General features: G+C 56.4%; 3 protein-coding genes across 10 annotated transcripts; 1 reads left to right on the top strand and 2 right to left on the bottom strand.

Annotated features, from left to right (window-relative positions):
• Window positions 1-304: 304 nt before the first annotated feature.
• On the top strand, window positions 305-3423 carry DALRD3 (DALR anticodon binding domain containing 3). Of its 6 annotated transcripts, XM_049640393.1 has the most exons (12): window positions 350-546; window positions 623-927; window positions 1050-1306; window positions 1392-1471; window positions 1559-1687; window positions 2015-2085; window positions 2186-2247; window positions 2342-2424; window positions 2500-2682; window positions 2759-2872; window positions 2974-3042; window positions 3129-3423. In XM_049640393.1, exons 1-12 carry the CDS (start codon window positions 382-384, stop codon window positions 3246-3248), a joined length of 1638 nt encoding a protein of 545 aa, XP_049496350.1. In that variant the 5' UTR covers window positions 350-381; the 3' UTR covers window positions 3249-3423. The 6 variants fall into 6 exon arrangements, with proteins under 6 accessions (XP_049496354.1, XP_049496353.1, XP_049496352.1 ...); XM_049640395.1 differs by lacking the exon at window positions 2759-2872 and having other exon boundaries at window positions 346-546; XM_049640392.1 differs by having other exon boundaries at window positions 358-546; window positions 2974-3397.
• On the bottom strand, window positions 2896-10661 carry WDR6 (WD repeat domain 6). 3 transcript variants are annotated; one of them, XM_049640390.1, is made up of 8 exons: window positions 10349-10661; window positions 5685-7214; window positions 4742-5567; window positions 4557-4640; window positions 4346-4462; window positions 4129-4247; window positions 3423-4029; window positions 2896-3294 (listed from the first exon to the last, which is right to left on the bottom strand). In XM_049640390.1, exons 1-7 carry the CDS (start codon window positions 10446-10448, stop codon window positions 3569-3571), a joined length of 3237 nt encoding a protein of 1078 aa, XP_049496347.1. In that variant the 5' UTR covers window positions 10449-10661; the 3' UTR covers window positions 2896-3294; window positions 3423-3568. The 3 variants fall into 3 exon arrangements, with proteins under 3 accessions (XP_049496347.1, XP_049496346.1, XP_049496348.1); XM_049640389.1 differs by having other exon boundaries at window positions 4742-7214; XM_049640391.1 differs by lacking the exon at window positions 10349-10661 and adding an exon at window positions 10056-10229 and having other exon boundaries at window positions 4742-7214.
• Window positions 10662-10754: 93 nt separating this feature from the next.
• On the bottom strand, window positions 10755-24987 carry P4HTM (prolyl 4-hydroxylase, transmembrane). The gene is made up of 9 exons (XM_049640398.1): window positions 24614-24987; window positions 24330-24411; window positions 16140-16330; window positions 15183-15279; window positions 13615-13777; window positions 12859-13044; window positions 12047-12137; window positions 11718-11841; window positions 10755-11199 (listed from the first exon to the last, which is right to left on the bottom strand). Exons 1-9 carry the CDS (start codon window positions 24941-24943, stop codon window positions 10979-10981), a joined length of 1485 nt encoding a protein of 494 aa, XP_049496355.1. The 5' UTR covers window positions 24944-24987; the 3' UTR covers window positions 10755-10978.
• Between the last annotated feature and the right edge of the window lie 2624 nt (window positions 24988-27611).

The raw sequence follows: 27611 nt of genomic DNA, 5'->3' as shown, positions 1-27611 counted from the left end.
CTTCTGACGTTTGATCATGTGTCAAATGTGGGGAATGAAACGTCATCACAAATACACAGAGGTAAGACTTCGAGGGGAGAAACAGCGATCTGGGCCCCACCCAGTAGGGAGGATCCTTTCCCTGGTTGCTAATGCAGGTGGCGAAGACAGAACCCTAGGTCTAAGATGGACCCGGAGATTTAGGAACCTAGGACAGGCAGGGCAGACTGGCCACGCAGAGGGAGAGCTGGGGCCGAAGGTCTAAAGCGGCTATCAGGTTCCCTCTGGCGCACCTGTCAGCTCAGGGGCCGCCACCGGATACGCGCCCTGGCCTGTCGGTCCTCCCGGAAGTTCGACCTCCCGGGGGTTTGCTTCCGGTTCTGCTGGTGCCTTCCGGTCGCCATGGCGACGGGGCGCCTGGGGGTCGGAGAGACGCTAGGGGCCCTCAACACCGCCCTGGGGCCTGGCGACCCCGTGTGGTTCAAGGAGACGCGCGCCCGCCACCTGCGTGCCCGAGACTTTCTGGCGCCGCGGCCCGCATTACAAGCTCGCTTCGGGGACGGACAGGTGGGCGCGAGCGGCCGAGTGGGGACATGCGGCGGGGGGCATCGCCGCAGCCCGCTCATCGCCCTTCCTCTCGCAGGTGCCCGAGCGTGTGGTCCGTGCAGTCGCCGGCCTGCAGGGCCCCGGCGTGGCCCCGGTGCTGCGCTGCACGTCGACCCCCGCGGGTCTAGCGCTCCAGCTGCAGCGGCCCGCCGTCTTCGAGCGCGTGCTCGGCGCCGTGGCCGCCTATGTCGCGCCCGCCGCGCCCGCCGCGCCCGCCGCGCCGGGCCCGCGCATCCTCCTCCACTGCCCGGCGCTGCGCAGCGCCCCCGGCGCGCTCCGCCTGAGCCAGCTGCGCGCCGTGCTCGTGGCCGATCATTTGGCGCGAACTCTGCGCGCTCACGGGTGAGCGCGACGCGGGGCCAAAGAGGCGGGGGTAGGAAGCTGGGACGGAAGCAGCTGCGAGTGGGAAGTAGGGGGGAGCTGGGCCGGGTGATAGGGCTGAGGCGGTCGCCCTCGCTTCGCAGGGAGAGTGTGCGCCTCGTCCCCGCCGTGCGAGACCCGCACATGCCGACCTTCCTGCAGCAACTGCGCGTGGACTGGCCCGCTGCTTCGGAGAGAGCCGCCACCGAAGCCCTGAGGAACCGCGCGCTTGCAGAGCTTAGCCCTGCCCAGGAGCGGGGAGCCCTGCCCCGCGGCGTCCTGGGCACAGTGTGCCTGAAGGAGCTGGTGCAAGAACGGGGACGCGCAGCTGGCTATGACCCCAACCTGGACAAGTGTCTGGGTAGGAGCTGGAGCCTCGCAGGGCTGGAGAGAAGGTGGGGACTCTGTGCTCCTGGCTAGCCTCAACGCCCTCGTGTTCTCTGCAGTGACTGAGGATCTGCTCTCGGTGCTAGCCGAGCTGCAGGAGGCTGCGCGCTGCTGGCCAGGGGACAGCCCTCCATCCCTGGTTAGTGACTGACCCGACTCCGTAGGCTGACACTGGCCAGCCGAGTGTCCTGTGTTCGCTCGGTGACCGTCTTCCTACACACCGTAGGCTGCGGCCCCAGATGCTAACGCAGACCGCTGCATGGTTGTGCACGTGGTGAGCTGTGAGGAGGAGTTCCAGCAACAAAAGGTGGACCTGCTTTGGCGGAAGCTGGATGACCAGGCTCCGCTCACACAGGTAGGTTTAGTGGCTTCCTCCCCGCCCCCACCATCCTGAGGGCCCTTGAAAACCCTCAAGCGTCCTGTTGGCCAGGGTGTCCATACGTGACGCCTGATCCTGAGGGGGAGGTTAGGCTCGGTGAGTGGGTATTTGCCGCAGCTTGTGAGCATCCTGAGAGAAGGTGGGGTCCGGAGGCACATCCCAGAGAACACTGAAGAAACTGGACTGTGTCCTGGGGTGGGCTTGAAAGGCGGGGGGAGTCCAGGCACCAGATTTAGGCTTCCCGAAGGATTTGGTGTTGGAGGGTATCGCTTCTTAGCTGAGTGCCTGTTCTCTTCCCGACAGAAGCACCTGGTCTGTGGCCCAGTGAAAGTGGCTGGTGCACCCAGCACCCTCACCGCCCCTGAGTACTACGAGTGAGTGAGACTGGAAGGGAGGCCCCCTAGTCAGGGTAGTTGAGGTGGAGGGGAACTCCTCACCACCCCGCCTGCCCCGCTCACTCTTCTCCTCATGCAGGCTCCGGCACGCCCAGGTGTGCAAGGCGTCGGCAGTGAAGCACGGCAGGGACCTGGCACGAGGTGCGTGCGCCCGGGAACCCCTAGCTGTGCTCTGCAGGAGGGGCGGCTCGTCTGCTTCCCTGCCTGTGGAGACTCACCGACCACACTCCCCCAGACCCAGCCTGGACAGAGGTCTTCAGCGTTCTCTCCGTGGCGACCATCAAGTTTGAGATGCTCAGCACAGCCCCGCACGGTCAGGTGAGCCTGGGTGACCTACAGGATCAGGGCTTGGACAGCACGTGTGGTGGCTGCAGCTGTGCCCCCATTCCTCAGCTTCTCCTGGCCCTGGCCGACAGCAGCATTTCCACAAAGGGCACCAAGAGCGGCACCTTCGTCATGTATAACTGTGCCCGTCTTGCCACACTGTTTGAAGGGTACAGGCACAGCATGGAACAAGGTCTGTACCCCACTTTTCCACCTGTGAGCAGTCTCGATTTCTCAGTGCTACAGGATGAGGTGAGTGCCCTCCCCAGGTAGTTGGGCACCCACAGGAGGTTGGGACCTCATCTCCCAGCACCCTTCTTCCTCCCAGGGTGAGTGGCTCCTGCTCTTCAATGGCATCCTCCCCTTCCCAGACCTGCTGAGCCAGACAGCAGCCCTGGCATGCACAGCCCCAGGGCTGCACACGACCGCACGCACAGAGACGGTGAGGCAGAGGAGACGGGGACAGACACTGCACACTCAATGCTTTATTCTGGGTTGGGCACAAGATCAGAGACCAGCCAGTGACTCAGTCTCTGTCTCTAGATGTGCAAGTTCCTGGTACAGCTCAGCATGGATTTCAGCTCCTACTATAACCGCATACACATCCTAGGGGTAAGTGCACAGCAAAACGGGGTGGGGGGTTGCGGGGGTGCAAGGGAAGCAAAGGACGAGACCAGCAGGCCCTTCCTCTCCAACAGGCACCTCGACCACACCTGTTTGGTCAAATGTTTGCCCGTCTCCAGCTTCTGCGGGCCGTGCGTGAAGTGCTTCACACCGGCCTAGCCACGCTGGGCCTCCCTCCGCTGAACCATATCTAAGGCCACAGAGACCCCAAATATCTAGGAATGTTTACAGAGTCATCACCTGAAAAAAAGATACACAGATTTTGTTAGGGACCTGAAACCAAAAATAAACTACTTCTATTATAAAGCCTGGTCCTATTATACGCAGTAGGGCATATTTTTGGTCTGCCCAGATGGCACCCTACTCACCTCCAGCTCCTGCTCTGACGTCAGGAACCCGCGGCTGCCGCCTCCTCCCCTCAAGGCACACTGGGCATGGGCACAGACAGTCACTCCTGTTCCACCCCGTCTGCGAGCAGGCCCCATACCCAGCATGCCGGCCACCGCGGGACACTTCAATCATACCAGTTGTAAACCTCAAGCCCCTGGCCCCCAAGAGCACAGCGGTGGCCAAACTCAGGGCTCACAGGCCAGCAGTCCATGTCAGCCACATCTGGGACGTGGTACACGGTACTGTTCATGAAGGTGGGCTCACCATGCCCCAGACGCCAGAAGGTCAGCCGTTGGTCGATGGAGGCTGAGACCATAAGGCTTGGGCTTAGGATCTTGAGGCCTGTCACATGGGCAGCATGTGCACAGGGGACAGAGTATTCCTCTAGCACATGCAACTGGGGCACCAGCTCAGCACCCCCAGCGGCCTCTTCCAGCTCTGGTGCCTCCACAGCCAGCACAAAGACATGGAGGGAGCCATCCTCACTGCCACTGGCCACAAGGTGGCCCTCACGTGTGGGCAAGGTGTGCAGGCTGTTGACACCACAGCTATGAGCCTGGAGGGTCAGGCAGGGGGTGCCCAGTCCTGGAGGAAGAAGATGGTTATCAGGGCCTCGCTGCCACATGGGTGAAGGCAAAGTGTGAGGTGGGGAGGGACAGCCATGGTTGTACACTGGCTACTCACGGTAGGGAAGCCCGGGGTCCGTTGGAGGCTCCAGGGCAGTGGAACCATGGTCTAGCACAGTAGTGAGATCCCAGAAGGCCAAGCTGCCATCAGTAGCTGCACTGCACAGGAACAGCCTCCTGGGAGCCAGGGGAGGGCAGCTAGGTCAGTGAGGGGGATGGAAAGCAACAGGAGCCCCCACCTGGCCCATGCAGGACCACCATGCAGCCTCTCTCACCGCCGCTGGTTGGGTGCCTCATGTGTAAAGGAATGGACCTTAAGGACACACCGCTTGTGGTGGAAGGTTTCAGCCAGGAGCTGCAGCCGCCGCCCAGAGTCCTGCAAAAGAAAGAGCCTGGGGGGCGGAGAGTGGCCCAGCTCAGAACCCATTCTGGACAACCTTCCAGGCTTTGTCTCTTGGCCCTACCACCCCCCATGCCCATTCTCACCTCACTGCTCCATCACTGCAGGCTGCAGCCACAAGGGGGCCAAGGCCAGGCCTGTCGAGCTCACAGATAGCTAGGGACATATACCTGCCGAGACCAGACACAGGTCAGGGCACACCTGGGAGCAGCTGTAAGGGGCTTGCCCTGCGTGACACCACCCTACACTCCCACCTAGCAGTGCACATTACCTGGTCTCTGGATCCACCTTGATCATCCGGTGCCGATTGCGCTGCCGGTCCCAGTACTCGTCTAGCCGGTGGGACGAAAGGTGCATGACGTGGCAGGCGAGGCGGCTCGGGGTGCTGGGGTCTGGGGTGACCATGATGCTGAAGCAATGCATCTCAGCCCGGCCCCCCGCAGACACCACATGAGCAGTCAGGCCTGGCCGAGGATCCTGAGGGCCACCTGGGGTACCAATGCCCCACACAGCCAGCGCACGCACCGAGGAGATGTGATTACAGACAGCTGTAAGTGCATGGGCCGAGCCAGTGGCTGTGGGGAGCGCCAGGACACAGACAGTGGTGTCCTCGCTGCATGTGATCACAATGTCAGTCAGGCCAGGCCCCTCGCTGCCGGGCTCCAAGTAGTCAGGCTGCATGAAGCTGGGCATCTCAAATTCAGGTCCCAGAGTGATGGTGCCCACACGCTTTACACAAGTGATCTCACGGCCATGCAGGCTCTCCCGGAGGATCACGTGTGGCCTAGTACAGCCACCCAGAGCCCGGTACAGCATGACATCCCCATCCTTGAGGTAGGCAAAGGCCATAGCCGCCTCGGTATCAGAGAAGGCCCAGGAGCGGTGCCCTCCACCACAGTTAACGATGTGCAGCTTTTCATGGGATCGGGGACTCCACACCACAAACTCATTGGCATGGAAACCCAGGATGACCATACTCCCATCAGCCATCATACGGAGCCCAGCCACCCAGTTCATGCCTCGACAGGACTTCTGCCTTAGGACTGGCTGGAGTTGGCCACCTCGCACAAAGAGCTGGTAATAGGCGCCATCACGCCCTGTGGTATACACGTAGCCACCATGGCAGGTGACCGAGGTCACACCCTGCTTCCCGTGCAGAGAAGGGAGGGTGGACACAGGGCCCCACTCAGTTTCATCCCCACCACTGCCACTACCTGCTTCAAGTGCTCCAGTGACAGCTCCGGCCTTGCCCCCAATCCCAAGATCCTTGAGCAGAGCTGGTCTGGAGGGGAACAGCAACACAGAGCCCCGACGGTCCCCGCACACCAGGAAGTCACCAGGGGGTAAGAAGGCACTGCATGTGTGCCATCTCTGCTTGCTTGGAGGCAGTAGGTACCGGCAACGTTCCTTTACAAAGATGGCTTTGCCAGAGGGTGCGGCTGAGATTTCCAGGCAAGCCACCACACCACCAGGGCCCGATGCCAGCAACAGGAGCTCCTCATAGCCACGCAAGGCCCAGCTCAGACTATGCACCTTCCCACAGAACAGGGTCAGGTCCACAGCTGCTGTTGGAGTGTTGATGGGGACAACCTTGACACGACCCTCCCCATTGGCCATGGCACACAGTCCAAAGCCCTCAGGACCAGGGGCTGCCTCCAGGAGGCAGTAGGACTGGAAGCGTTTATCCTCCAGCAGCTGCTCCCAGCACTTGACCTCAAAGTCATAGAGGTACAGGACCCCTGTGTCAGTCACTGCCAGTAGTCGCCATGAGCCAGCCAGCGTCACAGCCTTGAGGGTACCTGGCCTGCTACGGGACTTGAAGCAGAGAGCTGAGACCCCCGAACCTGGGTACCCACGCCCTACCAAGTGCCACAGCCGGATGCCTGAGTCATCACCCCCAGTAACCACCCAGGCCTGCCTCTCATGGGCAGCTAAAGCCCTGATGCCACGACCCTGGTGGCCCCGAAAGGCCTGAAGGATCTCACCTTCGTGGCTCCATACCAAGCAGACACAGTCCTCTCCAGCACTGATAAGGTAATTCTCTAGTAGCTTGACCTGCCACACACGGGCACTGTGCCCAAAGCAGTGCCCAATATTCTGTACCCGACCCCCAGGCACCCGCAGGTCACCCACCTTCCAGATGCGGACACTTCGGTCTTCTGAAGCTGTGGCCAACAAGCCTTTACTTTCCAGGTACGACATGCTGAAGATGACACCCACATGCCCACTGACCCGTCGGTCAGGGGCCACAGGCTTATTATCTATTAAGGCAGCTGCTGGGTACCAGACAAGGAGCTGATTAGAAACAGCACCTGCCACTATGGTCAGCTCCTTCCAGGTGTCTCCGATCAGACAGGCTGAGGAGAGGGTGCACCTGTCTGTGCAGGGCACCTCCTGCAGCATGCACCCTACCACAGGGTCGTATAGCACTACTGAGTTATGGCCCAGGGCCAAGGCTATGTTCCCCTCAAGCCAACGTGCATCCCAGATCCAGTCAGACATGTTCCATAGGCCAGAGCGCCAGAGCTCCCGGAAGCGGCCCTGTCCCCAGCTAACTTTCACAACTTGGAGTCCCTTGCTCCCAAACACAGCCACCATAGCCTCCGAGTCAAGGTCTCCGTTTGGTTCTGGTCGCACCCGGAACCCATGGATAAGATAGTGGCCAAGCAGGTTCTGCACGCGCTTCATCATCCGCAGATGGCCACCAAAATCGAGGCTGTACACCAGGACATCTGGCCCCTCACCTAGACAGAGGCAGAGAGCCACATCAGAACCTCACCTCTGATAAGTCATGAAGAGACGAGGGCAGGGAAAACTCGGGCATGTAGCCTGCGAATGCATTAGAACACACGACCCTGCAGGCTTGAACCCTGGACAATCCCCGGCCTCAGCTTCAGCTGGACTTTCAATGCTGACATTCAGATACTCAGTTCAACCTGACTTCCTCAAACACAGGCTCTTCCTCGCCCCACCTAACTTCTCATCCTTCCATTGGAAGCCTGTCAGCCTTTCTCCCAAATCCTCAGCCTCATCTGCTTCTACACACCCTCTTCCGCCCCCCCCAACCCATCCCTCCCCCAGGGCAGAGGCTGTCCCTAAAGGTGATCCTCCCACCTTGGGGCCACAGCAGAACGCCTCTGGATTTCCAGAAACTTCTTCCTTGAAGCTCAGATGTGAGCATGTTCAACACTGATGAGAAGAACCAGGAGAGGCAGCCCCTACTTTGACAGCCAAGGTTCCCATGACCCTAAGCCACCTCCTGCCTGCCCTGCAGGCACTTCCCACTCTACTAGTTCACCTTCAAGTTCTCTCAACCATTGCCACCCTCTACTCAGCCCCAGCCCCAAAGCAGGAAGCTCACCACTTACTCCTCTAAACTTCCCACATCTTCTCATGTTCCGAGTGCTCATTTTCTAAAGATTTTGCAAATCCTCCCCACCACAGTGACTTTGCCCCAGGATATCACCTTAACCTGAGATGACATTAACAGTTCATGATATTCTTAGCTTGCAATCTCCATTTTTCGACATTCAATAGACATGAACTGAGCATCAATTATAAACCAGACAAGGAACTAACTACATGCTGGAGTAGTGAGTAAGACAAGCACAGACCCAGACTCCTGCCCATCAGGCAGACAATAAACAGTATCACCCAAGTAAACTACATTGTTGTAACTCTGGTAAGTTCCAAGAAAGAACTATACAGGTTGCTTTAAGAATATAAAAGAGGAAAATCTATTCCACAGGATTTTCCCTCCAGAAGACATCTGGCAATATCTGGAGACATTCTGGTTGTCACAACTGGGAGCTATGCTAACTGGCAACTAGGAGTAGAAGCCAGGGATGCTCCTAAACGTCCTGCAAAGCACAGACAGCCCCCCACACAAAAAAAGGATCTGGGCCAAAATGTCAAAAGTGCTGATATTGAGAAACCCTGGTCTCGTCTAAACAGACTGGGTGAGGGGCGCCTGGGTGGCTCAGTCGGTTGAGCATCTAACTTTGGCTCAGGTCATGATCACACAGTTGGTGAGTTTGAGCCCTGCATCAGGCTCTGTGCTGACAGCTCAGAGTATGGAGCCTGCTTCAGATCCTGTGTCTCCCTCTCTCTCTCTCTGCTCCTCCCCTGCGCTCTCTCTCAAAAATAAAATTAAAAAAATAATAATTAAAAAATAAACAGACTGGGTGTCAGGAGAGGCCACCTTGCGAACATAACATATAGACGGAGAGGAATCAATAAGCAGTGGTAACCAAAGGAAGAGCAAGCATGGGGGAGATGGGTGAACCTTTCTTGGCAGATAGAATAGCAAGTCTGATGACCCTGAGGTGAGCACAGTCGTGTGGTTGGAATAAGAAACAAAGAGCTCAAGGATAGGCTGGGAGAATGCTCCTGAGGGGGTCTAGGAGACAAAGTTGCATGGCTTCAAATGACGGCAATATACAGACAGTGGCCACATGTATGAAGTCAAAATCAACCAGATTGGCTTGGGAGCTGAGAGAGATGCTCAGACTCAGGCACCTGACTGGCTGTTGTTCCCTCTGCTGAGCTGGAGCACCCAGTAGGAATATTTCAAATTGAAGGCACCTGTGCACTTGGACCTGGAACTCATAAGCAAAGAGGGCTGGAAATTCAGATTATAGGTGCACATGGACAGAATTTGAGAATTGCAGCAATACAAAAGTCACTCTGGAAGTCACTGGAGTAGAGGAATTCACTTGAAGAGCTTTCTAACCTGCATTTCCCAGGTCATTTTCTTGCCTAAAACCCTTCATGGGGCCGCTCTCCACCACCACTATGAAGTCAGATCTAGGCTTAAAACGGTCTGGCCTCTGCTCCTTTCTCCAGCACTTGTCCCACCCCACCCCTGCTCAGCCTCACAGAAATTCCCTCTTTTTCCCGAAGTAACAAATTCTCAGCCTCAAAGCCTTTGGCATGTTTACCCTCTGCCAGAAACTCACCGCTTCCCTTCTCCTAGCTCGTTGTTGTGGTTCTTTGGGTTTCTGCCTACCTATCTCTTCCTGCAGAAGCCTTAGGACTCTAACCCATCGTAGGCACCTTGAACTCCCAGAGTCCCCACCCTTCACCAGATCACAACTGGGCCATCCCTCCCCACACACACATACCCACCCCCTTAGGATAGTAAGCAGCTCACTCAAGACTTGACAGAGCCCTGCCTCAGGACCCTTAAAAAACTCAGCAGCACCACCATCAATCACTAGTGTCTTCCAGTCAGTCCTCAATGCTCCCCAAGGGTCTGCTGCCTCAGGTCTCAGGGCTTTGATGGCCTATGCTTCTTGACCTGACCTTCCCCCAAGAAGCATCAACATCGGAATTCCTGGACGCAACCATCTCGGAAGGGGCCTTAGCGTCTGCCTCCCCAAGCATTGGCTCACTCAAAAAGGTCTCATCTCTAGTTTCCCGCCACTCAATCTGGTCCTCCCCATCTTCCACGGAGAAGCCTCACACAGCCCTGAGGCCACACCCCCGCCACCGGGCCCCGCCCTCAGGACCGCCCACCTTGGGGTCGGCTCATCCCAACCCACCCCCTCCCGCCCCCCGCTCCACTCCAGGAAGGGGCCACACACCACTCGCCCTCCATATCACTGCGTTTCCTCGCACTTTCCCGCAGCCCCACCGCTCTTTCCACGTCGGCTGCAGACTATGAAGGGACTCAGTAGCCACATCGGGTTTTTTTTGTCTCCAGGGCTCCTCCGGCTGGGTCTCCTGCCCGCCATCTCCTGGGCTCCCGCCCCCCTCGGTCGGGCTTCATCCCGCCGCCCGTCCTCCTCCTTGGGGGTATCCCTTTGTTCTCACGGTCCCGCCCCACGCGAGCGCACAGTTTCTTCTCCACTAGCATGCGCTTCAACCCAAACCTCACCCGCCAACAGCCGATCCCCCACGCACTCCAGACCCGTGACCGGGAGGAGTATGAGCTCGGAGGTTGCCCGCGGCCAAACGTAGTCCTCGTGAGCGTCCATGTCGGTCCTCCTGCTGCTGCGGCTGCCCTGGCCAAGAAGGGAGCTGAGCTCTCGCGAGACGAGCCTTCCTCGCACGCAGCAGAGCCGATCTACAGCGGCCTTAGCAACAGGTAGCTGAGCCCAGGGTCGCCCGCTGCCGATGTCCAATCACGACCCTTCGCCTCACGCAATCCAGCCCGTCATTGGCGAGGCCGCCCTCGCCCCTCCCCCTGGCGTGACGCTCTCCAAGCGCAGCGGCGGGCTCGTACTGGCCCAATCTACCTCCCCCTCCCCCGGCCCGACCCGCTGCTTCGGGGGCCCAGCGGCTCAAAGCCGTGTGGTTTTATTTTAGGGGGCAGCATGGGTCTGTACACAATAAATAACACGAATGTAGGAACTGTGCCCTAGTCGCGGCTGGAGGCAGGAATGGGGCAAGACATCAGCCAGGCCTTTGGCCTGCATCTGGACAGGGGAAAGGCGGGTCTCACCCCCAACCCCCCCGTCTGGGGCGGCGGGCAGCCTGTGGCTGGGGGCTGGGGCCAACACTCCCCTCAGAGCTCCACACGCGCGTCGCGGTAGGCCCGATCCAGGGCCCACTCTGGCTGCGCATCAGTGCCACCTTCGCGGGCCAGGCGCGCCATCTCCTGCTGGAATAGCGCCTGCCGCGCCCTGCTGGGGTCCACATTGATCCAGTTGTTGGCGATCCACTTAGTGCCACGTGTGACCAGGCAGCCCCCATGCAGCGAGTAGTCGTCCACGTCGCCCACCCAACCTAGGAGAGGTGGATGGTATGAGCAAGGGAGGCGACCGAAGGGACTCTAGGCTGAGCTAACCTGAGCTTGACCTTATGCAGGCCAAGGGCATGACAAGGGTGGGCCCAGCTGTACACATCTTAGGTGGTTAAATCTGGCCCCAAGGTGTCCTTGGGGACTCAGCATCTCTTTCCAACCAATACCTTGACAATACTCTTTCTTGACAATACCACTGGTCTTCTGAAACCAGCTTTCTTACTGCCAGGCCTGTCCACAGCCTGGGTTGGTGACAGACCTGTGTCCCCAGCCCCGGTGAGCTGGAAGGCTGGAGCATCAGGGAATCAATCACAGGGTTCAAGATAACCTAGGAGGCTGCACAGGTGCAGGCCACTGAAGTCACTAAGGATGATCTTTGGGAGGCACTAGAGGCAGAAAACCATTTGTAGGGGTGCTAGAAACATCCCACCAAGGTGGCAGTCTGGGCTGGATAAAGGGAAGTTTCCTTCAAGGCATGCTTGGCCTGGCCACAGGCCCTCACCTTGCCCATCAGGCAGGTAGTTGTACCAGAAGACTGCTGTGCCCTGCCGGGGCTTGACCCGCAGGTTCCCCTTGTCACAGTGCCTCCGAGTGTCACGGAGATCAACGTCATCTTGAATCAGACTCTGTGGACAGCAGGATGGTAAGGTTTTCAAACTTGCCCCCACTGCCAAAAGCCAAGGCCAGGCAGCCAAAAGTGGCCAGAGGGAAACCAGTCAGATGTGCCCAGGGGTTCACTTGGGCCCCTCATCCCAGGTCTGGAAGGTTATATACTATGATTGCCCAAGAACCTGCCATCCCACCAGAGTTAACAGCCTGGTTGGCCCTTACCATTTCATCGTAGGTTCTGTTGTCTGCTACAGGGAAGACAGTCTCGCCCCCACCGGTGACGTTGTTCAAATAAAACAGCACTGTCATGTAGCTGTAAGGCAGGGGGCCCGTTGAGCAGGTCCCCAGCTGTGGGCACTCCCAGGAGCTTACCTGTGGGCAGGATAAGCTGCCCAGGTTCCCAAGGGCCAGAGGGGCAGGCTGGGATCAGTGACAACACTGCAGGTCAGTGCCAAGACCCTAGCCTGTTACTCCTCCCACAAACCATCTCTTTCTGTGTGTCACAATGTTTTGTGTGGCCAACATCACAGGTGCACTTAGCTAAATTACGTGGCTGGCTGGGAAAGGTAGGCTAGCAGAAGCAGCGTGACCATGCAGAAGGGCTGGTGGGGAGTACAAGGGGCTGACCCAGAGCAGCCACATGAAGAGAAGAGACCGGCCTCCCTGCCTTAGCAGAGGAGGGGGACAAAGCTTCAAAGGGAGAAGCTGAGGCCTCCAGCAATGGAGGCAGAATCAAGACCCCGGGGATGGGGGTTAAAAAAAAAAAAGCCAGAAATCCAGCCTTTCCCCTTACCTCAGAGTTCTGGGGAAATTTTTCAGTGTCTGTGCATACCTTAGTCTGGCCACTGAGACAAGATGGCCACCCCTTTCCTGCCACTTGGTAAACAAACTAGGGCAAGAGATGGGGTATCCTCAACCAGGATGCTCCCATGTTCTCCTGGCCCTGGGGGCATGCCCATAGGGCAGAACTGTGTTTATGTCATGGGAGTGTCTAGTCTGGGAGTTGAAGGCCACCCCAGGTGGGAGGTACTTGCCGGCAGGAGGTCTCGAATGGTACAGACTCATTGGCTACCAACTTAGTATGGGAGCAGATGGTCTCTGGGTACACAGGTCCGCTGTCCACATGGGCATGGTAGTGGCCTCCCTCGCCATACCGTACAACCTGCAGCGGCTCGCTGAGCTCCACGATCTCAGGTGACAGGCGGGTGAGGCGTAGCACCCTGGTAGGCAGTAGGAATTCGGCTGGGTAATCTCATGCAAGGCAGCACCCTGAAGGAGCTGGACCCCCAGAATGCCACAAGCTCTGCCCCTGCCCACCTCCCCTGGAAGCCCCTTAGGCCACCCTAGACTGGCCCTGTAAGAGCAAGAAGGGGTTACCCATGAACCCTTCTCCCTGGATGCCAGAGACCTCGCTGGGTGAGAAAGATGAGATTTCCACCAAGTTGCGGGGGGGGGGGGGTGTGGGGGGGTCACTCCCTCCAGGAAGGAGGTTCCTTATCTAAAACCCCTGGCTGCTCAGGAGCAGGGGGTCCTGTAGACGGAGATAAGAAGTCATTTTTCTAATTAGCAAAAAACAAATATTCCAATCTATCTATCTCTAATCCCAAATGTCTATTGTTTGCCCACAATTAGGGCTAATTTGCCTTTGTTAATTGCCTTTTTAATGGGTCCCAATCCTGGTCTAATGAATAGAACTTAATCCTGAGTTGGCTAATCAAGTCTGTCCTCTAGGCCCCAGCCAAGGACTTCTGTGAGGGCCCCACATGGCTTTCTCCTGCTCCAGGGCTCACCTCTGGCGGATGGAGCGCATGACGTGGTGGGCACCTTCACCCTGGTAGAGCCACGTGTGGTGGCTGTTCCGCACCAGCTCACTGGATGCTGCCTTGTGGCTCCTCATGTACTTGTGGAAGTCTCGAAGGTCCATGTCAGCGAACTCCTGCAGGCTCAGCACTCCTGCACAGGGCCCCCACCATCATGCCCCCCAAGCCCATGTGAGGAAGCCACAGTGGCAGGCTTTACCATCCTACCTACCCCTGGCCTCAGGCACTGGGGGACCATGTGTACCTGTCCCCCAACCTGGACTCTTGGGTAAGATGAACCTTCTGTCACATCAGGCCCTATAGGAAGACCTAGGGAAATTCATTTCCTCAGTTTAAACCCTGATTTGGTCCCCCAAAGGACCTAACCCCTACTAGATTGGCCACAGCAGGGTGGTCAAAGGAAGCGTGAACCATATGGCCAGGACCTTAGGCCAAGCACTGCCCTTGGCTGGCCTCCAGCGTGGCTCTAAAGCACATGGTGGCTACCCTCTGGTCCTGTAGAGGGTGAAGAAAGCAGTCAGGGCTGGGTTCTGTCCAGGGCCTTCCACGCTGTAGGGTTTAAGCTGGGGCTGGTCCCCAGGAGTTCCCTTATGACCTCAGGTCCCATCCTGAGTGGAAGATATCTATCTGGCCAGTCCTGTCTGCTGGGTTACCAGTCTACCTCAACAAAGAAAGCCAGGCCGCTCTCCCAAGTAAGAACACTCTTTCCCTGTTCCTGTCCAACCCACAAAACAGGAAATCCACCCTTTGGGGGTTCTGGAAGAGTAGCTGATGTCTGCTCCATGTAATCCTGGCTAACCCAAGAAAGAAACCTTCTACTGTTTGACCCAGGTATCTCTGAGGGTGAGGAACACTTAAGGCCTGTGGGCCTGTTACCGGCTCTGTACATAGGGATGGTAGCATCATGGTGCCCCTCCAGCCACAGGTCTTGGCCAGATCCTTCACTCTGGGTTCACCAGCCACAGGGCCATTCTTCCAAGTCCTGTTTCACTGTTGTATCTTCCCCATTCTGTCCAGAACTTGGGCATGTGAATGATGACTACACCTCAGAAATATCCTGAGGATTATTACCAAAGAGGGGGTGGGGCACTTGTATGACAGCTCCCCTACCCAAACCACCCCCAGAAGTTAGCATGACTCTAGGCAGGCAAGAGGAAAGCAAGCAAGATATCAGACCAGAGAGGGTGGCTTCTGGGGAAGACCTCACGCTTGGCTGAAAAGAGGAAGATGGAGCAGGGTGAACAGCCAAGCTCAAGCTGGTCTCACTGCCCTGTTCCTGCTGTGCCCACTCTGCCCTCTGCCAGCCAAGCAAGCTCCCTCCTGTACCCCAGTCTCTGCCTGTTGAGGTCAAAATGGCCTCCAAGAATGTCCCTCTAGACTGTCATCAAGAGGAGTGGGATGACCCAGCCCAGGAGTGAGGGCAAGGCTGGATCCTCACCCCATCATCTCTGGCTACTCTAGAAGGTGGGTATAGAGGCCACCTGGCTGTGGGGGCAGGAGGCTCACAGAGACAGAACTGTGGCGAGGTATGGGCTCACCATCACCATCAGGGTCAGCCTTGATCGCAGAGTACATCTCCTGAATGTTCTCTGGAGTCATCCACCGTCCATTTCCCAGGCGAGTCTGGGCCAGGACCTAAAGCACAAGATGGTCCCTCAGTGGAGTGGCCCCAATGATGGAGAGCCCCTAGAGCATAGACAGTCACCCAGTTCTTGCTGTAAAGGTTAAGGGTTCAGGTGATGGGGTATGGGTGAGGACACAGAACAGAGCCTGAGGTCCCTGAGCTGAAGGGATGGTAGGCAGAAAGGCCCACAGGCATCTGGGGAGGAGGCCAGGAAGATAGTTAAGAGGCCTGCAGGCCATAGGCATTCCTGCCCCTGTTGGGACTGTGGCCTCCATGGGGAGCACCGTCAGCTGGTTGGGGGCAGAGTGAAGGACAGCACTGTATCCCACTCAGATACCCGAGGTGAGGTGGGGAGGCCAAGGCCTGAGTGCAAACAGAGAACAGACACCAAGGGGAGGGCTGGCCACAGCATGACCACTAAGCTCGTCAAAGAAGCCCAGGCTCAGTGAGGCATTCTCTGTATAGGCAAGGGACCACATACCCTGCCAAGACCTCTGTCAGAAGCCTGGTGTGAGTGAGGGGCATGTAAAAGAGAGATGCAGACTTCTGGCTACCTCAGAGCTGCCACCCCTCCACCATGGGTTTTGTGGGGACCCCAGCCGTGGCAGCAAGGAATCCAGATCACAGATGGTGCACCACCCAGGAACTGTGGCAATAAAGGTCATCACCCCCAGGGGGATTCTCCTGCCATCTTCTGGGGTTCCCAGGGCAGCCAGGGGCTCTCCAGTGAAGGAGGGGGCCTCTGGAACTGAGCATGCCCAAGCTGATCTGAGGTGGCACCTGACTCTCAGGGCCAGGGCTGAGCAGGCCACCAGAAAGACAATTCAGGGCGCTCCCACCCTGTGTCTATTCCAGACCCCAGGATCCCAACCTCGCGGAGCTGCAGGCGACCGTCATGGTTCTGGTCCAACAGCCGGAAGAGGTCCAGCTGGCTGACCTGCATTGTGCCCATTGCCTCCTCGTATTCTTCAGTGGGCAGAATCTGGCTGCGCTGTAGCCCCTTCATCTGGGCCAGGTGGATGATGAGCCGACACTCTTCATCACTCAGGAAGCCAGGGATTTCTGCCAGGAGAGGAGGTGGGTGAAGCCGAGGGCTGAGCCCAGGCAGTGATGCAACCAGTACCTTCTCTGCAGAGTTTCTAGGGTACTCTCTGTCCCCTGGTGGTCACCACATCAGGACCTCACACACCCCTTTACCTCTACTCTGGACTCCGACCCCAAGATTGAGTTGTCCTGCAAAGGTTGGCCAGCATTTGGAACGTGGGGCTTCTTTCTTTGATGCTGAGAGAACACACGTCCCAGAGGAGTCTTGGAAAGCTCGCCAGAGCTAAGCTGGATAGGGGTTAACCCACCTTGCAGTGGGACTGAAGGCCAGAGGGTTGACCTCCACTTCTTATTTGGTATATATTTAAAAGTGGATGATGGTGGCTGGGTTTGCTTTCAATTTTGCTTTTCAGAATTGTTCAAATAAAAACAAAGTGTAAAACATTCAGTGCTGTAGGCCAGTCCTTGCCCTCTATTCTGCACAAGTCTTCTGCCCAGGGCTGAGATGCCCAGTGCTGGCACATCAGTGGTGGTGGTGGGGGTCACTCAGGTCTTTGACAGATGCTCTGGGAAGACGTCTGGGTGTCCTTTGCTTTGGGAACAAGTGTACACTGAATGTCATGCCTCTAAGCCCGAGTAAAAGCCAGTCAGGCCTGGCTGGATGCCACCACACCAGCCTCACAAGCAGCTTGGATGAGCTGGAAAGTGAGCCTCACACTTGGGGGTCCCACACCCCAATGTCCCCACGCACTTTTAGGAGCTACATTCCCTCATTCCTGGGAAAGAAGACTTCCTTAGATGGGGACCAAGAGGCCACCAAGAGGTGGAGGCAGGGCCACACCATCACAGTGACCCCTCAGGACTACAGCGTGGTCTACCACTTCTTTGGGTTACACTCCCAGCATGAAGTTCCGGTCATTGCCAAGAGGAAGGAAAATGGCTGCTCAGAGCCAGGACTAAAATGATTTTTAGTGGTTATCACAGCAGATCACATTTAGGTGGTATAGACTCTGTACCCTGTCCTAATCACATCGCCAACTCCTTAATCCCTATACTCATCCTAGAAAAAAGGGCCCCATCAGTTTGCCTTCCTATTCATGACGCACGGCAAGTACAGAGACATCAGCAACTTGCTTAGGGCCACCCAGGCTGTTGCACTCCAGAGTCCATGCTCACAACCACATTCAGCTTCCATGGGTAGGTTACCCAGATGTGATGACACTAAAGGCAGGACAAAGGCCCCCCACTCTGGCTTGCTTGACCCCTCAACCCAGTAAACCCAGAAAGGGTATGAGCCATCCACTGGGGAGGCAGGGGTAGCACTGGACAATGGATGACACCAAACTGCTAGTCAACAGTCACCTCCTGATAGTTTAAACAATAAACAAACAAGAAAAGTAAACCAGAAAAAGAAAAAACACAGGCCCAGGTTTCTTCAGTTTATTAAGTGCTGGTAATCCATAGACCCAAAGGAGATGCCACCAACCTCTACAGTCCCCTGCAGTGTGCTAATCAAATGCAAATGGCTCAGGCCAGTACACTGGGGCCTAAGCAGATGGGTCCCAGCACCTAGGAGGCTGCACAAACACAGCCTCCTGGGGTGTGCATGCAGCCCTATAAAGCCCTCAACCTCAACTCATTGAGACCAAGGCAGACAGAGCAGGTGATGGATCAAAGGCTGTGGCTGTTTGTGGCACTGGTGGTGATGTGGGGTGACAGTGGGGTAGGGGCTCCCTGGGTCCCCACACGGTGCATGCCTATTCCCCAAGCCATGGCGCTGTGCCATGACATTGGCTACACAGAGATGCAGCTGCCCAACTTGCTGGATCATGACACGGCAACTGAGGCTGTCCAGCAGTCAGTCAGCTGGTTGCCCCTGCTGGCCAGGGAGTGCCACCCTGATGCCCGCCTCTTCCTCTGCTCCCTTTTTGCCCCTGTGTGCCTTGACAGGTAGGGCAGGGGCTCCTAGGTGAGGGTGGATGGGGGGCCTTTCCTCTGCCAGGGTCTGTTCACTAACCACTGCTGGATACCTATCCATGCTAGGTGCTGGTAGGGGTGGGGAGGGAAATGAAGATGAAGGATTGTTTTGTCAGGGTGTTCCTGGCACAGGGGAGCAGGTGCCTATGGGACAGAGGAGACATAGGTAAGGGACCATCGATGGTGAGCACCTCTGGACCCATGAATCCTCAAGGGCTCTTGAACATCAACAAGGTATGACAAGTGGGTAGGCTGTTTTTGGCTGGGGGGCGGGGCAGAAGCCCCTCTCCAGTGGGTGTGGAAACTCTGCCCAAGAGATCCCAGCAAGAGACGGAGCCACATCTCATCTGGGGGCCTTTTCTCCCAGAGTCCAGAGATGGCAAGGCTGATTCCTCTTCCCCAGCCTAACCTATCCCGTGAACGGCTCCCTCAGTTCCTTCTTTGCAGAGTGAGGGACCTTCCCAGAGCCTCAGGGTGACCACGCCAGTAGCAGCAAGAATGAGCTCTTTCAGAATCCAATGATCAGGCCTCTGCGCTCTTTGCCAACCCCAGCCTCGACCAGAAGCGGCAGTCTCCTGCAGGCCTTTCAGGACAAGAGGGAGGGCTCTGCTTTCTCCCTCCGAAATGGGGTTGTGAAGGCCCCCAGTGCAGGGTCCTTCGCATACAACCCTCTCCCCGTCAGTGGACTTCCGCCATGGCTGGAGGGGGGCGGGGTGCGCTGGAAAGCGGGATAGTGGCCCGAGCCACTCGAGCACCACGCGAGGACGGTGGGGGATGTAAGACCTAAACGCTGGGAGGAGGTTGCGGGGCTGAGGGCTGTTGCCAGGTGACCAGGCGTCGTTGCCCAGCAACCGTGGAGTCACTGGCTGTACCTCTGCACTGGGACGGGACAGGAGCTCCAGCCCAGGGGCCAGGAAGTCCTGAGCGCCCGGCCACCCGATACTTCCCCTCCCCCCACCTCCGCAGGCTCATCTACCCGTGCCGCAGCCTGTGTGAGGCCGTGCAGGCCAGCTGTGCGCCCATCATGGCCGGCTACGGCTACCCCTGGCCCGCCATCCTGCACTGCGGCCGCTTCCCCGCCGGGCACAGCCTCTGCGTCGCGGCTGTCTCCGTAGGCTCCCGCCTGGGCCGCCCACGTGAGTCCCCACGCGGCCCCCAGGCCATGTCCACGGGCAGCGCCCCACCCTTCCAAGCCGCTCCCCGCAGGGCCAGGTACACGGGTCTCTCTGGTAGGGAAGACAGGGACTGGCCACAGCAGCAGGTCTCAGAAAGGGTGAAGATCGAGGGGCCCATGGGAAGGCTCCCCCAGCCCGCGCTGACGGCCCTTCCCCCACTCTCGGCTGGCGGAGCCTCACTCGGCCCCTCCCCCCCTCCCCCCAGTGCCGCGCGCCAGCTGCAGGGACTGCGAGTTGCAGGACGCCCGCTCATCCAACGAGGTTCTGGACGCGCTCTGTGCCAGCGACTTTGGTGAGCCCATCCCTAGCGTCCAGTACTCCTTACACCCACCTTACAAGTGCCTCCATCCCAGCTCCCAGCTTGGATAAGACAGATGAAAGAGGGGACACTTAAATGCTATACCTGGTTAAAGCTACAAAATAAATGCCTTTAATAAGCTTGGCATTGCTAAAACAACACACCAAACAAATCTGCCTAGGAGAGTGGCCGCCAGGACTTCAGCCCTTCCCTAGGATCCTGATTAAGGGTAGAGCATCACAAGAGGGTGTGGGTCACTAGGTGGTGGGGGGTGGGGGGGTTATTCTTAGAAGCCCTGCACATCACCCCACTCCTCTGGTCCCATTCAGCAGTGAAGGTCAGGCTCTCCCGATGCAACGGCTCGTCCTTTGGCCTCTGAGACTGCAACCTGGACTCCGGGCTAGAGGTGCTGAAGGCAGGCCCACTGCCTGCTGTGGAACTGGCGCCTATTCTGCGTCGCTGGCTGCAGCTGGATGCCACATGCATGCACAACCTCTTGCGAGGAAGGCATGCTGGGACCTACGTGCTAAGCGGGGAGGTGCAGGGCCATCGGTTGCTGGTAACCACAGCCTACGCCTGGAGCCAAGGTCACAGAAATCTGCAGTTGGCGGTGCGCAGGTGGCACCATCACCAGTGCCCAGAATAGGAGTTAATGCAGGAAGAGCCTGGGACTTTGTAGCCACAGCCTCAGCAGCAGCCATACAAACCATGTCCTGCCCTGGCTGGACATACATAAAACCCTCTATCTGCTGCCCTTCATGGATACTTATAGACCAGCCCCAGGAACAGCCCAAGCAGGGCATAAACCCTTCTGTGATCAACGCTAAAGGGCCCCTTCCTGAGCTATAGTGCTCTGCCCAGACATGAAGGAGGCTTGCTCCCTGGCAGCTGTGTGTGCTGGGTAGGCAAGACCACCTTTCTGTCCCAGGCCTGGGATGACAGCCTGGCTAATGCCCACAAGCCCCAGCAGCCCAATCTATTTCAGGGCAGGTGCAAAGCCTCAGGCTTTGCTCATTCTGGGCAGGATGCTACTTGTCAAGCCACACACAGACTGCCCCAAGCGGTAGGCCCATGCAAAAGCACAGGGGGTGGAGAGAGGTCCATGCAGAAAATTGTATTAAGCTGCTTACAAATCTGAACTTATATGCACACAAAAAGTTCTTCCCCTATTTCTGGGCCTCCAGTGTTTGTCAAGAACACAGTGGTCTTAAGTAACTGCCTAATTGTTTTCTTGAACTGACTTGGAAATCCCATGATAAAGCAGTCATGGTTTTAAGATAAATTGTTTTGTGTACTGGTGTTAAGTTACTCATTTACCTTAAATAGTAAGAAAATGGGCTAAAGCTCTTGTTGGCCTTCTGAAAGTGCCCCCTGCTGCTCTTGAAGGGAGTGCCGAATCAGGGGGCACCTGCCAGGGTGGTGGGAAGTCACTTCAAGCAAGCAGATAGGTGCTGGTCTGGCTGAGTGCCCAGTAAATCCCTCCAGCCAGCCAATAAGGACCAGCAATAGACACGACTCTGGCTCCTGGCTACACAGCCAGCACAAATCAGGCCTCCTCTGCATGCAGCTCATCTTTAGGGGCAGAGGCATGAAAATGACAAATAAATACAGAAAATAGTCTCCAATGATGCCAAGCGCTGAGAAGAAAACCAAGCAGGCTGATGTAAGAGCATCTCGGAACCTCTTAAGACCAGTTTGAGGTCAAGGGAGGTATCTGAGGAGGGGATGTATGCGTAGAGGCCCAATGGAGCTGAAGCCATCCTCTTTGTGGGAAGAGCTAGACGTGAGCTTTCTGGTAGTGAGCATAGCACAAAGGCCCCAAGGCAGCATGAGCTTGGGGACAGCAGTGAGTGAGTGAGGGGGCAGCAGAAGATGAGGGTACCAAATGAAACTTAGAAGTGAAGTGGGAATCTTGGAGACTTTTAAGGAAGGGGGTGGTAAGATCGATCTGTTCAAACACAGAATGAGGGTGGGGTGGGATGGAAGGAGAAGTGAGCCACATGAAAGAAGGCAGTGTCCCCAGAGAGATGGCAATGACTCAAAACTGGGACACCTCCCTTCTGAACGGAACAGGATGAAGTCCTCAGCTGACTTCCAGTAGTCCAAATCTTTGCAAAATGCCTACCACAGTCAAGTAGGTATTACGGCAAGAACTCAGGGTGGGGCCTTTGTGGCCTGGTCCCGCTTGCCCCATGTCTCTAGGGATAAAGGTGGGAAACAGGAAATGTCTCCCAAAGGGAGAGACTGGTGGTTGCATGGGGTCTTCCCCATGAAATGGTGGGGCTCCCTCCCATGCAGGTGGAGGCACCCTGGGGCAGAACCCAACCCCCTTGCCCCAGCTTACATTATGAACACCCACCCCTTGAACCCTGGCATCTTGGGTCCCTGAGGTTGAAGGTCACAGGTCTGGAGCCAAGAGCAGCAGGGCAGAGGTGACAGAACCCACAGCAGGCCCATTCTCCTTAGGCCCTCCTGCCTTTTTAGGGTGACAGTAGATGACTAAACAGGCACAGAAGACAGACACTCCTCCTTGAGATGAGGCTTCATTCTTTGGGTTCATCCAACACCACGCATTCAGGAACTCCTCCTCCTCTCACACCCTCTCCCCTGTGCTTTTCCTGCCTCACAAGTGGACTTCCTGTAATCACTAATCTCTTCTTCATGTGGCTCACCTCGTTTCACCAAGGAGCAAGCCTCAGGGTAAAACCTGGGACACCATCCACCAGCGGACTCAAAGGCAATGTAAGAGTTTGAGAAAATGGGGGCCACAGCCCTTTGTGATTTGCGGATACACAGACCCATCGGATGGCTTAACCAGGACCAGCTGACCTTTTGTCACATCTCTCCTGCTTCCTGCAATTTATGGGGTTTGGGTTTCTCATTCTCAGCTTTGTAAGGCTTTGATGCAACAGCTGCATGTTAGGGGGTGAGGGGTACGGTTATGGCCTCATGGCTCATCTGAATTAAGTGTCTACATGTCCCAAGAAGGCTGACGGGAGACAGTACAACCCCTTCAGATGTATCTGTTCATGGCAGTGTAGCAGTAAAAGGGTGAGTGTTGTTCCCGTTGCCTGGATCACCTTTTCCTGACAGCCACCTGCCTTGATCCCACAGCTCCTACAAGTCTGCAGGGAGGCCTACCTTGGCCTCCTTGGCCTCTATTAAGAGTTTCATTCAACCCCAGTTGAAATTCTGCCTTATTTGTCTGCAGTCGTGTATCACCATCTGACACGCCATATATACTTGCTTGTTTATTTACTGTCTTCTTTTTCAAATGTCAGCTTCAGATGTGTGTTGTTGTTGTTGTTTTCCTCCTATTTTGTTCAATGCTGTGTTCTCAGCCTTAAAATAGTGTTTGGCATAGACTTCATCGGTTATGCAGTAGTAATAATAACAGTAACAACCTTCTAGGGTCCTTCCCAGAACAGGACCAACATTACCTATTTCCCCTCACACAGCATGCATGTGAAATCATTCTCAAAGGCCTAAGTATAATTCTCAACCACGGCCCTCTGCCCCAGGGGTAATGGCATGTGCTCAGATGCTCTGCTTTGGTCCCCAGCCCCCTTCTTAAAGCCCCTTACCCACACCATCCCACAGCAGGCAGGAATGGCCCCAAGTCTGTGGTAAGTGTGTCACTGAGACTGAGTACCTAGGGTTGGGTGGGCAAACCTATCCTGGGCAAGGTCATGGTTCTGGGGAACCCCACCTTGTTGACACTGGTGGTCTCTGAAGGACTTCTGAATCTTCTCAGCCAGAATGTTGGCTTTAGAGTATAGGCCCTGGAGACAGGCTGCCTGGGTTCTAATCCTAGCTTCATCCCTGAACTAGCTGTATGAGCCTGACCAAGCAACCACAGCTCTCTGTGCTTCACTTTCTCACCCAGTAACCTGAGGGTGGGATCCACACTCATCTCACCGAGGGGGTGTAAGAATGAAATGAAACGATCACATGAAGCCTAGCACATAACCAGAGCTCGGAAAATGTGAGCTTATGATGCTGCTTCCAAATGAGGCCACCCTAGAAGGTTTTGCCTACAACTCCATCCTAAGAACCCCAAGGTGCTGGTAGCTAAGGCTGGTGGTCCAGGGGGGCAGGTTTGGGGGCACTGACATTCACATTGGACAGAGTGCTTTTCATCAGCCCACAGAGCCCACTTTGGGAGTGAGAGTCTTCCTCAGAGGCCCTGAGATCAGCTAGGACCTGGTTATTAGTCTCTCCCACGCTCCCCCATTCTAGAATATGACAGAATTAATGATGGCAGGGAGTGTCCAAAGACAGTTTCAATGAAATGTTTAGACAATGGCCTCAGGGTCACATTGCCCAGCCCTGTGATGGAAGGATCAGCTGTAGAGTAGGGGTCAGAGAGGGGAGTGTGGAAAGGTCACCCTGTACAACCCTATTATGGAGGTGGGGGCGGGTACTGCACTTTGGGAAACCTTTGGGTGGAAAAAGAGCTACTCTGAAGCAGCCATTTTCAAAACAGAAGTCACGTGGTCAAAACAAGCCTCCAGGCACCCCCAAACCGCAGCCCCTGGCCCTTCCCAGGAGCGCCCGGCGAACTTACCAAAGAGCAGCGGCTTGAGGCTGAGTGTTCGGATGAAGTGATCCCTGTCCGCGACCAGCTGGACTTTACGTTCGTGCCCCACCTAAGGGAAAGGGGCACTGCGGGCAGCTCGGGCCCCAGGCCGCAACGCCCGAGGAAAGTACAGGCGCCCGGGGCCCCGAGCGCGACGAGCGGGGTTCGCGCGGGGCAGACGCAGGGAGCAACGTGGAGGTCGTGGGCTGGGCGGCGGCTGTCACGGGCTCGGCCGTGCAGGGCCTGGAGCGTAGCGAGGCGGGGGTCCTCACCTTGATGCCCTCCAGCCGGGTGAGGGGACCCAGGGTTGGCGCGGGCCCGGGGCCCTGGGAGCGGCGCTGGGGCCCGGGGTCGCTGCTCTCGTCGCCGTTGCTGTAGTGCACGAAGAGGAGCAGCGCCAGCACGTTGCCCAGGTACAGGTGCACGAACACCATCAGCACCAGGAAGTAGGCGCGCGAGCAGATGCCGCGGGGCTTGCACAGCGGCCGGACCGGTGCGTCCTCGCAGTCGTCCAGCCCGGCCGCGGCCCCGGCCCGCTCGCGTTCAGGCGGTGCCCACTTCGGACTCGCGGCCTCTGGCCTCGGGGCCGCCGCCGCCGCCATGGCGCCCAGATCGCGCGCACGTCCAGAGGAGGGGCCGCGGGGATGCCCGCGCCGTGCAGCGCCGTCGCCCGGACAACCGCCGCGGAGCCCGCGCGCGCCGCGGTCTCTAGGAGACGGTGCCCTGGGATGCTGCGCCAGCCATAACAGCCCCCGCCCGCCCCCGCGCCGCCCCCACGCCGCCCTATTTCTCCCTGAGCCGTGCTCGGTCTCCTTTGCGCCCTGGACCCGGCCCACCTGGGAGTTTCTCTTCCCGGGCTGGATTATCGTCAGGAGGAGATAATCACTACCCAGGGTAGAAGCCGATCGCCCCCCACTCCCAATGGAGATGCGGACAAGAGCAGCACTGTTAAAGGAAACCCCATTAGAAGTTTCTCCGTCCCCTGGTTAAGATGCGCTTCCCTCTTTCTGGAAATGTATGGTCTGCGTTTTCTCATTCCGGGGAGTAGGGTGGCAGCGAGGAGACGGTGCCAAAAGATGACTCAATAATGCGGCGGTTTGGGGGCGCCAAGGAGGCCGATGACTGCGCATGTGATGGCGTAGGAGCCACAGATTTAGGCACTGATGCTCGCCAGCGTAGGAGGCCAAGAACGCCTTGGAAGTCCACTCTGTCAGTCTGGACCTCACACAGAAACATAGCAGTAAGGGCTTAAGAAGCTGCCTCATGATGGGGTGCCTAGGTGGCTCAGTGGGTTAAGCGGCTGACTCCCGATTTCAGCTCAGGTCATGATCTCATGATTGGTGGGATTGCATGGAGCCCTGCATTGGGCTCTGCCCTGACAGGGAGCCTGCTTGGGATTCTCTCTGCCCCTCCCCCACGCGTGCACCCTCTTTCTGTAAATAAATTAACTTAAAAAAAAAAATAAAAAGAAGCTGCTTGATGCCACATACACGCGTAGACTGTGGAATCTGGTCTGGAGTGGTCAGAGAGGGCTTCTGAAGAAGTCCTGACACCAGGAAGCTCAAACCCTGAACAGTAAGTAACATGCAGCAATGCAAGCAGGTACTCAGGTGCACAGGAACATTCCTTGCCTCAAACCTGGCACAGGTGAAGACGGAGAAAGGGACTTTTCTATAATTGAGACACCATCACCTCAGAGGAAGATTAAACTCAGATTATCACCAGGTATGGAGATGGGAGGACATACCAGTGCCCAAGTGCCAAAGCCTAGGCATTTTCATGTTCCCTGCTCTTCTAGGACTGGGTTATTCTCAGGCAGAGATGCACATGCCCCAGAACAGAAGCCGACATGCAGACAAGAGCAACACCACTGAGGCAAGTCCCACTAGTGGCTTCTCTCTACTCTGTTAATACACCCCCTCTCCCTATTTCCTTCTAGAAAAGTGGAGTCTGTATTTTCTGGTGTCTCCAGTAGAGCGGGCCGGGGGCTTGAGTGGCCACCTCTTTCTCTCAGAGATTTTACACACAACAGAAGGTTTCACCAGTGCTCAAGCACATGGGTGCATCTCATCCAGCCACCCTCAGGGACCATTTTGTCAATCTCCTTAGGATACTACAGAGAAACACTGCTCAACCAAAGGAGACATTCTGGACATTTCTAAGAGGGGAAGAGGGCCAGGTGGTAATGGGAACTGTTACGGCTCAATGGCTCGGCCAAAGTTGGGATGCTGACCAAACACCACCACTGGTCCAGCATCCCGTTTCAGATGGAGTGGGAACTGACAGTTCTGTGGGTAACCAGGTAAGCCTGGACTCCCTGTGCATGGAGGTGAAGACAGAGGCAGTAAGGGCCTGGCCCTGCTCCCTGAAACGAATTCTAAAAATAAGTAAATAAATACTAGAATGGTCACAAAAGAAATGTTTCTGATTCAGAAGGAAGAAAACTCTATTACCAACTTCAAAGTGTCCAGATTTCCTGCAGCTTGTCTTTACTCCAGTTAGGTCAGAAGTCTCTCAACTTCCACGTACACAGAACAATTGAAAACAAAATTTCCCCCCAATTGTATTAATCTTCTAAATTCTTTAATGTGAAAAACAACAACCGAGTCACAGTTTTACCAAGGATGTCATCATTTTCTGGTACCCATGAATGAACGTTGAGACCATTTCCTCTTTAGCCTTTTAATACCTATAATTAGATCACCTCAAAATCTTCATACTGCTCATTTTTTTCGGAACCATTCTCCTATATTCCTATCTCCTGTCTCCTGTATCCAAGTGAGTTATGCCCACTGCCATGCACAGCTCCTTCTTTAACTCATCACCAGAAAACAGAAGGCAAGCAAGCCTGTTGGAGCTCAGTGGAAGGGGAAGGGGGATAGGAGAGGATGCTCATTGCTTATTTCTGCTCCACCTGCTGTTGGTTGTGGGAATTTCACAACCATGATATAAGCTAACTTCTTGGCCTTTTAAAACCCATGTTCCTTTTGGCACCTAAGGGCCATAAGGTCTCCCTCCCTCCCTTCCTCCTTTCTTTTTAATGTTATATTCTGAGAGAGTGAGTGGGGGAGGGGCAGAGAGAGATGGAAACAGAATCCAAAGCAGGCTCCAGGCTCTGAGCTGCCAGCACTAAGCCTGATGTGGGGCTCAAACCCAAGAGCTGTGAGATCACGACCTGAGCCGAAGTTGGACGCTTAACAGACTGAACAACCCAGGTGCCCCTCTTTCTTTTTTTAAGTAGGTTCCAAACCCAATGTGAGGCCTGAACTC

Source organism: Panthera uncia, chromosome A2 (genome assembly GCF_023721935.1).
Source record: "Panthera uncia isolate 11264 chromosome A2, Puncia_PCG_1.0, whole genome shotgun sequence".
In the NCBI taxonomy this organism is placed as follows: Eukaryota; Metazoa; Chordata; class Mammalia; order Carnivora; family Felidae; genus Panthera; species Panthera uncia.
Note: the sequence above shows the minus strand (reverse complement) of the source record. Positions and strands in the feature narration are given on the sequence as shown.